General features: G+C 37.6%; 1 protein-coding gene across 1 annotated transcript in view; it reads left to right on the top strand.

Moving 5' to 3' along the window:
- FASN1 (Fatty acid synthase 1) overlaps positions 1–12801 on the top strand; it is a 666286-nt gene that overhangs the window by 514411 nt on the left and 139074 nt on the right. The window contains exons 21-22 of the mRNA XM_090415364.1: positions 6744–6866; positions 7114–7346. Of these exons, the coding sequence (XP_090271490.1) occupies positions 6744–6866; positions 7114–7346 (356 nt within the window). The remainder of the gene's footprint in view (positions 1–6743; positions 6867–7113; positions 7347–12801) is intronic.

Below are 12801 nucleotides of genomic sequence, written 5' to 3'. Positions count from 1 at the left end.
CCCACGATGAGTCTACTGACTCCATGGAGATACCTGTAATAATAATAATAATAATAACTATTATTGTATTATCACTGAAGAGATTTTTCATATGTTAAAATGAGCAGAGGGAACAAGGATCATCCCTGGAGTGGTGAGTAAAAGGGTAAGAAAGAAGTTACTTTTTTTGCACAGAGAGTGGTAGGAGCATGGAATGCATTGCCTGGGAGAGTGGTGAAAGTGCAGACAGTGGATGAGTTTAAGGAGTAGTATGATAAATTTTGTTTTGATCACATCTTGCGATGACTCTTGTGACTCTTTTTTACTTACTTGAAAATCATTGAGTTAATCATGCAATGGCGTACTAGTTGAATGCTCACTCGTTGACAATACAGATCAGAAAATTAATGGTAATGATGATGCTATTTCATATTGTTGGACTGGTGATCTTCATTTTTTATTTATTTATTTTTTATTGATCCCATACATGAGAGATCAAAGGACCTATAAGCACAGCAGTGTTATGTGTGAAGTAGCAGGTGAAGACTGATGTATAAGTTTATTGACATCTTTCATTTTAGAAATTATGGACTTTACAACTGTGTTATAAATAACTATTTTAAATTCCCGACATTTCGACCTTCATATTAAGGTCATCATCTGGAGTATATACAAATATACAAGGACAAGCTGAGTTACATTATACACAATAAGCTAAATAAACAATGATTTGTTCACAGGTTATCCTACTGGCATGGCCTCTAGTCCCCACTAGAGGCCATGCCAGTAGGATAACAACAATGGTATAATCTTTGGTGGACAGCATGGATTTGCTAAAGGGAGGTCGTGTTTTAGTAATCTACTTACTTATTACAATAAAGTGACTGCTTCCTTGGACAGAGGAGAAGGATACACAGTAATATACTTGGATTTTGCAAAAGCTTTTGATAGAGTACCTCATGATAAGTTGACAGTCAAACTAGAGCAGATGGGGTTGGATATTAGATTAGTGCATTGGATTGGAGACTGGCTATCTGATAGGTATCAACAAGTTGTGTATGGGGGTGCAATATCCAGAAAAAGGAAAGTCACTAGTGGAGTGCCTCAGGGATCTGTTTTAGGGCCATTACTATTTAACTTGTATATTAATGATATTGGCGAAGATTTGGATGGAGATATTCAGTTGTTTGCAGATGATGCAAAGTTGGGACGAACCATAAAGAGTAGTGAAGATGTTGTGGCCTTGCAAGAAGACTTGAATAAATTGAGTGATTGGGCAAGCAAATGGGGATGCGAGTTCAATGTTGCAAAATGTAAGGTTTTAAAATTTGGAAAACAAAGATGGGATGTAGAATTTATGCTTGGTGAGAATATATTGTTGGAAGTAGAGGAAATAAGAGATCTGGGAGTGATAGTGGATAAGGATCTAAAATTTAGGGGACACATCGCCAAAATCGTGAAGACACAAAGACTTCTGGAAATGATGAGGAGGACACTGACGTGTAGAAGTAGGTAGATTCTTGTTCCATTGTATAAGGCTTTGATTAGGCCACACATGGACTATTGTGCCCAGATTTGGTCACCTGGTTTTCAGAAGGATGAAGAGATGTTGGAAAGGGTCCAAAGGCGACTGACTAAGGTAGTTTCTGACCTCTGGAATGTCGAGTATGAGGAAAGATTGAAAAGATGTAATTTGCAGAGTCTAGTGGAGAGAAGGAAGAGGGGAGATATGATAGAGACCTACAAGTTGGTAAGGGGTTGTTATAGGATCAATGGTGGAGAAGTTCTACAGAGAATAGTGGGAGATCAGGGGAGAACCTGAGGTCATACCTGGAAACTGTATAAAGAGGGTGTGAGTAGGGGAGTGAGAGGCAGGTTTTTTTCGTGCAGAGTTGTGAATGATTGGAATACCTTGCCTGAGAGTGTGGTGTCTGCAAGGAGTTTGAATGTGTTTAAGACCTGGTATGATGAGATGTGTGTGAGATAAAAGGACCTCCTAGATGAGTCTTTGACTCCATGAGGTCTTGTTTAATAATAAAAAAATAATAATAACCTGGGAGAGTGGTGAAAGTGCAGACAGTGGATGAGTTTAAGGAGTAGTATGATAAATTTTGTTTTGATCACATCTTGCGATGACTCTTGTGACTCTTTTTTACTTACTTGAAAATCATTGAGTTAATCATGCAATGGCGTACTAGTTGAATGCTCACTCGTTGACAATACAGATCAGAAAATTAATGGTAATGATGATGATATTTCATATTGTTGGACTGGTGATCTTCATTTTTTAATTAATTAATTCATTAATTAGAAATTAATTCATTATTTCATTATTTATTCATTTATTCATTAATTCATTATTATTTCAATAATTTATAAATTTATAAATAAATTCAATTATTTATTCATTAATTCATTACTTCATTAATTAATTATTTAGAAACTACATCAAACTTAAATTCTATTTAAGATAACATGAGAAAAACATTCTTTCTTCTAGATATTCTTCTTTCAGTAACAATGATGTCCTATTTTTAACATTACAATTGTTATTTTTGATTTAGGATCTGGATTATCTATAGTCCTTCCTGTTTATAGTTAACTCTTAGAGAGAAAGGTTCTGTGTGTAGAATATGTGCCTTCCATATGCTTTGGATTTTTAGACCATCAGTATTGTTCAGATTGGGGTGGTTGATAAGAATCTCACAGGCTTCCTTTAATTTGCATTCATGCCATGTTTTGGTGTGATGTAAACAACTGGTGCTTTTCCAGTTCTATGTAAAGTGTTCAGGACATGATCAGAAAGGCTAGCTCACCATAGTTATTATATTTAATGTGTCGTTTATGTTCCTTTTGTGTGATAGGAATTGTTTGTCCTGTTTCCCCTATATATGGTAGATTACAGGTGCAATAAATACAGTATAATCCACGGTGGGCCAGCAGAGGGGAATGAGTTTTTGGATGAGATGAGTAAGCTTTTTAATTTTGCAGGAGATTTAAAGGTGGCTTTGAGGCTGTGTTTCTGTAGTGTCCTGTTTATTTAAAAAAATTTTTTTTTTCACTAGAGGTCATGCATAGAATAACCGGTGATCAAATCATTGTTTCTTTAGCTTACTGTGTGAAATGCAACTCAGCTTGTCCTTGTGTATTTGTATATACTCCAGGTGATGAGTTTAATATGAAGATCGAAACATTGGGAAATTAAAATATTTATTTATAACATGGTTTTAAAGTCCATAATTTCTAAAATGAATGCTGATTACCGTGCAACACTAAAAGAAAGAATTATTGACATCTTTTTTTTTTAAAGAATTTCAGGATGTGTTTACTTGGGAATACTTCTTTCGAAGCAGTGAAAAAGAACTTAGGTAGGTGGAATAAAAGAGGCAGAGGAGAAGTGTATTTAGTATGTGTATGCAGTTGCACAGTGTATGTTGCACAGGTGAATGTGTTTAATGAATGCATTGATGAGCTTGTGTGTGACAGTAGTACCACCTGAAATGAGTTTCTTGACTTAATGAAGGTCAGTTGTTAATAATAATAATAGTTACTGCAAGCATGATTAATATGGGTCTCACACAATAAAGTTTCCTGCACTTTGGCGAGTCCTTAATAATGATAATAATAATTATTATGATGATGATTTGGGACCTGCGTGGAGTCACTAGACTCATCGTGGGAGGCCCACCTGAGAAAAATCCAGTCTATCATACCACTCCTTGAACTCATTCTCTGTTTGTACTCTTACCACTTTATCAGGCAATGCATTCCATTGTTCAACCAGCCTCTTGCTCATGGCTTCCTTTCTCAACCTTCTCTTGTTCTACCAAAGGAAAGACCTCCCTAGTGTCAACCCTGTAACTACCTCTCAGCAGTATATATATCTCAATCATATCATCTCTACTTCTACTAACTACAAGACTTTGCAGTCCACATCCCATCCTCATAATTAATACTGTATTCTTTTGATATCAGCTTTGTTATATGCCTCTGCACTTCTTCCAAAGTTAATTTATCATCTTCAAATCCTGGGAATCAAATTTGATTAGAGTAGATGTGGTCTGATGAGGGTTTTATACAATGGAAGGACAACTGTCCTTCTCAGTACTGCAGCAATCCTCTGGTTACCTTCACCACTTTTGCAATATGTTTCCTGAATTTCAGGTTTCTATCAATCTTCACCCCTTTGCCAGATCCCTTGCTTGCCTTACTTCCATTCAATGGCCCATCTGTCCATTTTATTCAAATCCTCTTAAAATGCCACCACACCTGCACCATTACTAATAAGCCCTCTCCCCAGCTTTTTTGTCATCTGTAACCCACACATAACCTTCTGCTTCCTTCATACTGCTCCCTCATACACAGCTTTCTGATACCTATCAGGCAGATAATCTCTGATCCAATTCACTAATCTGACATTAAAACCCATGTACTACAACTTCAATACCAGCTTATCCTGTGGCACCCTGTCAATTGCTTTTGCAAAATCGAATTTATGGCAGAATATGCCTTTCCCTCATCAGTTGCTCTTGTCACCTTATCATAATCATAAAATGCAATCAGATTACTAAAATAAGAGCATCCCTTAACAAATCCATACTGACTGTCATAGAACGTTACCATCATGTGCCCAATGCTGTAAAGAATCCCTAACTAATTTCTCCAAAATCTTAACATTTACTGTTTAAATGCAAACTGGTCTATAGATTAATTCTTCCAGTCTGCTACCACCCTTATACAATGACACTATCTTACTCTCCTTCATAGCTGAACTTTCCCATTTTTCCATTCCTCCCTTGATCATCTAGTTTCCTTGATTTTCTAGCTTAGGTCTCATCCCAATAAGTAATTTTTTCATGCTCCTGATGATATGGGGATGGACATAGGGTGGACTTATGGGGATGGACATAGGGTTGGTGAGATGGATAGGAGGGTGGTTGACGGAGAGATATCAGAGAGTGGTTTACTCAGGAGTAGAGTCCACAAGATGGCCTGTGACTAGTGGTGTGCCACAAGGATCTGTTCTTGGACCACTGCTGTTTAATTTGTTCATAAATGATATAGGAAAGGATCTGAGAGGAACAGTTCATTTGTTTGCGGATGATGCGAAGTTGGGTAGGGCAATAGTGAATGCAGATGACGTCAAAATTTTGTAGGATGATTTGGATAGATTGGAGGTCTGGGCTAAGGAGAATGGATGTCAATTTAATGTGGCAAAATGTAAGGTTATGCATTTTGGGGTGAAAAGATTGGCGGCAGTTTACTGCATTGGTGGAACCGTGCTCCAGGAAATTGATGAGGCACGAGATTTAGGAGTGTTGGTAGATAAGGAATTGAAATTTAGGGGACACATTGCAAAAGTGGCCAAATCAGCTCATCAAATCACTTGGTTGCTGAAGAATACGTTGACAAGCAGAGACAAGCAGGTTATTGTTCCTCTGTATCGAGTCTTGATAAGACCCCATCTAGACTACTGTGCTCAGATTTGGTCACCTAGGTTTCTTCTTGATGGGGAGGAGGTGGAGAGGATCCAGAGGCGAGTGACCAAGATGATAGCAGGTCTGTGGAATGAACCGTATGAAAACAGGTTGAGGATTTGTGGGTTGCAAAAATTGGTTGATAGGCGGAGGAGGGGAGATATGATTGAGACATTCAAATTACTGAAGGGTTTCTATAAAATTAATTCAGAAGATATTTTTGAGAACAGGGCTGGTTGTGGGAGGACTAGGGGACATCCATGGAAACTGGGCAAAAGTGTGGTTAGTAAAGGTGTTAGAGCTGGGTTCTTTACTTTTAGAGTAGTGAATGAGTGGAATGCACTCCCTGAGTCTGTAGTGGATGCTGTGACAGTGAATGAGTTTAAGGCAAGGTATGATAGATACTGTATGAATGTCAAATAGTTGTGATGAATATGATTTGGGGCCTCCCTCGATGAGTCTAATGACTCCCTGGAGTTGCCCGTAATAATAGTAATAGTAATATGAAATCAAGTGCAGGCTGTCCCTCTTATACAAGTCTTTTCTGTCATGAAATGCATCCACACATCTAAAAACTCGCATCCATTTCTTCTACAGTGTGCACATTGAATCATTTACTATTATTACCCTTCTTCTTAATTCGGTATTGTCATATCTGGGTAGCAAACCTACAATTTTTACTCTCTCACATTTCTTTCTTTCTTCTTCCAACAGATCTCTCATATCTTCTCTCATACTATATTTGTCACTACTTTAATTATTAGTTTCTACAAAAACTACCATCTCTTTTACTTCAGTTACATTTGTCACATCTTTAATTTTCATTCCCCAGGAAACGAAAAGTACTGACTCCCTCGGAAAATGCAAATTTTAAGATTGAATCACCATACCATATCATGGCACCTTTTTTTTTTCTTAGATTTCAATTGACTTACCTCATTATATCATTATTATGATTGCCAAGTTCAGTGCTTTTCTGTCTCTTCTTGTTCTGATGCTTTTTCTTATTCTGTCTAAATTTTGTTAAATGTTTTTCCACTTTTTCTAATTCTCTGGTCGATTTTTTAATAATTTCTTTTAATTGGGATATTTCCAATGTCATAATGAGAACTACAACTTAAATACCAGCTTATCCTGTGGCACCCTGTCAATTGCCTTTGCAAAATCGAAATTTATGGCAGAATATGCCTTTCCCTCATCAATTGTCTAATAATAATAATAATAATAATAATAATAATAATAATAATAATAATAAACTGATCACATTTCTCTCTTTCTCATTTTTAGGTGTTAATTTAGTGCTTAATTCTTTGGCAGAAGAAAAACTTCAAGCAAGTGTGAGGTGTCTTGCTCAGCATGGACGTTTCTTGGAAATTGGGAAATATGATCTTTCTAACAATAATCCACTTGGTCAGTAATGTTACTTTTTTGGAAAACAATATTACTTTTAGAAAAAGACATACTTTGCTGCTATATATATATATATATATATTTTTTTTTTTTTGAAAGGTAATCCTAAGTAATTAAAATCAGTTTCTCTTTATTCTGTTTATTCTTTTTTTAATTAAATTAGGCTGACTGTACACATTATGCACATACAAATACAACAACACATGTCTATAATTAGGCTTTAACATTTTTTAAAATTTTTTATTAGGAATGGCAGTCTTTCTGAAGAATATCACATTCCACGGAGTTCTTCTGGATGCATTATTTGAAACTGGTAGTTCTTCTCTTACAGCTAAACATGAAGTTGTTCATTTAGTGAATAACGGTATAAACTCAGGTGCAGTGCGGCCTTTGACCACTATAGTTTTTGATCATGAGCAAGTGGAGAATGCATTCCGTTTTATGGCCAGTGGACGGCACATGGGCAAAGTAGTTTTGAAGGTATATAACTTGATTTATTTTAATATATTCATTCACTGTGATTCCTCTCAGTATTTCTGCAGGAACATTGTGTGTGTTTTCCTGTCACATTCCTTTTGTGCGTTATTATTTTTCTTGTGTTATATTCTGTACCAGCACCTCCAGCTGCCTACATTTCATGCATGCATACACATTCCCATCTTGCCCCTGCCACATTTTCATACAATGGGATGCATACATCTGCATGTGTAGCAAGCTACAAAATCATCAAATATGTTACGAATAACAGTCCTTAAATGGTAGAGGGCTTGGTGTAGTCTTAAAACTGCCAATCACCATGTTGAATACAATTGATACACATAAATTAAAGATGCCAAGAAATTATATTCTTGGTTGGTTTCATCCTTTGTACAAGTATAAGCAAACATAACTCATGCATGAAGTATCTTCATGACTGGGCTACTGTATATAGGGGCTAATGACTTCACATTAATTGCCTTAGTATCCCATAATACAAGGCACATATTCTTAAGGAGATGTGTAATACCATGCATTATTGGAATGCCCACTACCCAGCCCAGTTTCAATCTTTACTGAGATCTCATCAATTGGAGTCAGACCCAGTAGAGATACCAAGGTTGAGTAATGCAAAAGTCATATATTTCCAATACACAAGTAGTCAAAAGGTATCACAGCTTATTACTAAAATACTCTGGATTCGAGATAGATGTTGAAAGTTATTTTGCTTTTGAGATATCGATAGGTCAAAATTGGTCTGGGTGGTGGTCTTTCCCATAATGCATAGTATTAGACATGTCTGTAAGAATATATGCCTTGCATTATGGGATACTAAGGCAATTGATGTGAAGCAATTAATCCATATATACAAGTAGCCTAGTCATTAAGATACTTCAAGTGTATCTGCACTATTACACTTTGATAAAGGATGAAACCAAGAATATAATTTCTTGTCATCTTTAATTTATAATATAACCAAGTGAAAAGACTTTCAAAATTGATAAACATGGAGACAATACCGAGAAGTAAAATCCTAACAAAATACCCAACAATCATACAAAAAAAATTCCTCAATTTGAATAGCCCAAACTGAAAAACCAGTATTATCATTAAATAAATACAATCTTCTTAATCTTCTTCTGCAGCTTATCCCACTTAAGAAGGTTGCTGTTTTTAGTGAATCTCCTCCACAGCCTCCTGTCTTTGGCTGTAACTACATCCAAGTTCTTCATCTTCAAGTCCTCCTCCACCAGTTCCCACCATCTCTTCTTTGGCTGTCTGCACTTTCTCCTCCCCTGCACATCTATCTGCATGACCTTTCTTCCCACATACTTGTCCTCATCACATGACCAAACCATCTCAACCTTACCTCCTGTATCTTCGCTCCTAAGTTCATAACTTTCACCATTCCCCTTACATAGTCATTTCTCAGACGATTCTTTCTGGTCACACTGCACATCCACTTAAGCATTCTCATCTCTGCTATCTCCATCCTGTTGATGTTATTTTACCTCAGGGCCACAGTTTCCATATCATACATCATAGCTGGTCTCACTAATGTCATGTGACATTAGTCCACATGACATTAGTGAGAGTATAGGAGTCCACATCACTAATGTCATGTGGACTCCTATATAGCACATACCACTCCAGCCATTTCTCTCCGGTTCCTCCATCCAGCTTGTATCCTGCATTCCACTATGCAACACATATACTCTGTCTTACTTCTGTTCAGTCTCATACCTCTCTCTCTCTCTCTTCCAGTACTTTCCTCCATCTTTCCAGTTTAGCAGCCACTTCCTCTCTTGATTCTGCACACAGCATGATGACATCCACATACAACATTGTCCAAGGTGCGTCTTCTCTCACCTCCTCCATCACAATATTAAATGGGAATGGACTTAACACTGACTCTTATGCAAACCAACTATCACTTGAAAACTTTCTGTCTCTCCTAGGCAGGTCCGAACTCTTGTCTTCACATTTCTTTACATCTCCTGCACCCACCTGACATATTTCTCCAGTACCTTCTTCTCTCTCAAACACCTCCAGACTTCTTGCCTTGGGACTTTATGATACACTTTCTCCAGATCAATAAACACTAGATGTAGCTCCCATTGTTTTTCTCTCAAAACTTTTCCATTATCTGCCGTAATTCAAAGATAGCATCTGCTGTTGATCAGGCATGAAGCCAAATTGCTCCTTTGCAATCTCCACCTCCTTCCTCACTCTTCCATCAAGAACCCTTTCTAGGATTATCATTGTGTGGGACATCAACTTTATTCCTCTGTAATTCTTGCAGTCTTGTGCATCCCCTTTACCCTTGTAGATAGGGACAAGAATACTTTCCCTCCACTCCTCAGCTATATTTTCCTGTCAGTAAACTTTTATGAACAGGTCCCACAGCAGGTCAATTCCCTCTCCCCCCCAGTGCCTTCCATGCCTCCACTGGGATCCTGTCATGCACACCAATTTTCTATTCTTCATCCTCTTTATGGACTCCTTTACTTCCACTCTACTGATGTTCTGCACCATCCCCTCATAAGGCTGCCCATCTTTTCTGTGAGTCCTTGCATTTTCCTCATTCAAAAGTCCTTCAAAGTATATTCTCCATCTGTTTCTTATATCCACATCCCTGCTTAATACTCTTCCTCCAGAGTCTTTGATCTGCCTCACATGTAAGATATCCTTGATGTCTTATTTCTACATTTTGCCAATTGAGAAATTTTTCTCTATCCTTTCTTTGTTTCTAATTGATCATAAAGATCTTGATATGCCATGGCCTTCGCCTATGCAACAACTCTCTTGGGTTTCACTTTTTCTCTCTCTCTGTACTCCTCTCTGTTCTCTTTCACTCTTCACTCATCTCACTTCTGCTTTGCCTTCCCCTTAGCCATCACTGCTTCTTCTACATTATTATTTCACCACCAACCCTCCTTCTGCTCTTTAATCTTTCCAATGTTTTGCCAAGTACCTCGAATGCACAGTTCAGAATTGCTTTTGAATTATGTCTCCACCAGTCTAGTACATTTCCTAGTCCATCCAAAATCCTCTCTAACACCCTCACCTTAAAAAAGGTTCCTCACACTCTCTTCTTTTAAGTGAAACCACTTAATTGTCTTCATCCCATGACTTCCATTCTTATTTTCAACCTTATTTTAAAGTCTGTGCACAGCAGCCAGTGTTGCTGTGCCTCTTGATCTGTTCGGATTACCTTGCAATTTGTTACTTTCTTAAGATGATTTTTTCTAGTCAAAATGTAGTCAAATCTGTGAACTGTTGTTACTACTTCTAAATGTTATCAAATGTTCATCCCTCTTACAGAAAAATGAGTTCACAATTGACAGATCAAATACTATTACGAAGTCCACAATCCTCTCTCCTTCCTGGTTCATCATTCCCTCTCCATGGCTGCCATGCACCCTTTTACAGTCCCTATTCTGTCTTCCTATGTGTCCATTCAAGTCTCCTTCAACAATCACCATCGTGTTTTCTTCCAGTCCCCCATTTCTTCATCTATCACATTCCAGAACTCATCTTTCTCCTCTGCTGTACAGTTAGCTTGCAGGGCATATGCACATAAGATGAGCAATTGCTCTTCTCCAAGACCCAGCTTCATTTGCATGATCCTGTCATTCTTCTTATCCACTTCCAGTATTTTGCCCTTCATTCTGCCACACACCACAGTTCCAACACCATTTCTTCCCTCTTTATTCCCTTCAGAGTAAAACAATTTATACCCGTCTTCCAGTTCCTTCACCTTTTCCCCTTCCACCTTGTCTCCTGCACACATAAAATGTCCAACTTCCTCTTCCTCATCATATTTGCCACCTCCCTTCCCCTTCCCGTCATGCTTTCAACATTCAACGTTCCCACTCGCAACATTCTCTCCACCCTCTGGGTTCACTTCTTTAACCGCAACTGCCCTTGATGCAGTAGCCTTTGTCCAGTTCTTGCAGCTGTAGGGCGATGTAGCTGCACATTGCCTAAGGGATACATCCTAGCCCTTGTATCACTTTCTTGACTCATTAATAAATACGATAATAATTATTATTTTATTATTATTATTATTATTTTGTGACACCTCCAAAGACTCTTCGAAGGAAGGGACTTTCTCTATTGCTCTCTGTCTCCATCATCTACACAAATGTCACCTACTGCCCACCACCACCACCACCAGTATTTTTTTGTCTGTAAATTGCGTGTGTCCTGAAGACCAGTTTGTCGTTATGTGGGATGAAAAAGCCAAGTTTCCGTTAAAAAAACTGCTACCTCTGTACGAGATTTAACTCACCTTCAATTGAAAAAAACCATATAAAGATTCCTCCAATCACAGTGATAATCGAACTTAGGCCCTTTTCCAATCGAATGATGTAATGTACTGTTGTTCTTCGAATTGCACTATGGAGACTAATATCTTTCCCTGCTACTAATACTTATCATTTTAAACAGCTCGTATCACACGTTGCATCCATCTTCACATACTAGCAATGTCACCTCCTGGTGGTATGAAATAGATGGATGCATAGAGTACATTTGAGGATGGAAGCATTTGAAGAGACTTGTTTTCTGGCCAAGTGAATATGTCAAGACAGGAAAACTAGAATTGCTCAGGTGGAATGTTCAGGAATGGCCTCATGTCACAATAATGGATTAAGAAATTAGGGAGTATATTATTATTACTGGCTTTATTACAGAGTCAGGAGAAGTATCAGGGGAGAATAATAATAGATCTAGTCACCTGGTTCTGCCCATTTCTGTATATTAGTTCTCGCTAATCTCTCAAATACCTTAAACTTGACTCAAGATATACAGATCTGCTTATAATTTGTACAGCCTTGCCACTACCTTTATACTGTGGAACAATTTTATCTTCTTTCCACTCCTCTTGGATTATGTTGTTTTTAAGATCCTATTAAACAGGTAGGCCAATGCTTCCACGAACTCATCAGAACACTGTCTTAAGAGATGTGGTGGTGATATATTATCAAATTACATTTCCTTATGGACATCAGTCTTATTATTTCCTCATGTATCTCCTTCTCAATCAAAATGCAAGCAAGCATCATATTCGCCATTAAGCCATGGTCTTCTCTTTTCCTGTACACTTGAGTTTTCTCATGATTTTACACTGTAAGAATGAAACACCCTTATGAATTGTTCACAGATATTACAGTTGTGTCCTTTGCAGCAGTTCTCATTCTACCATCTTCATTCATTAACATCTTCTTATCATAATAATTTTTTCTTCTACTTGATGCATATCAGAAAAATCTCTTTAGGATTTTTCTTGGCATGATTTTCTAATTTCTGCTCATACTACACTTTTGCTGTCCTTACCAACTGAGTCACCTTCCTGGCCTACTCTTTATTCATCTTGTGCTGCCTCCAAAGTGACTTCTTTCAGATTTTGTGTTTAATCATTTCATTCATCTATTGGATGCCAACTTCATTCAGC

The sequence above is a fragment of the Typopeltis vanoorti genome, chromosome 3 (assembly GCF_054136105.1).
Source record: "Typopeltis vanoorti isolate ZY-2024b chromosome 3, IOZ_Tvanoo_1.0, whole genome shotgun sequence".
In the NCBI taxonomy this organism is placed as follows: domain Eukaryota; kingdom Metazoa; phylum Arthropoda; class Arachnida; order Uropygi; family Thelyphonidae; genus Typopeltis; species Typopeltis vanoorti.
The sequence above is the reverse complement of the archived record's forward strand: the minus strand, read 5'-3'. Positions and strand labels throughout refer to the sequence as shown.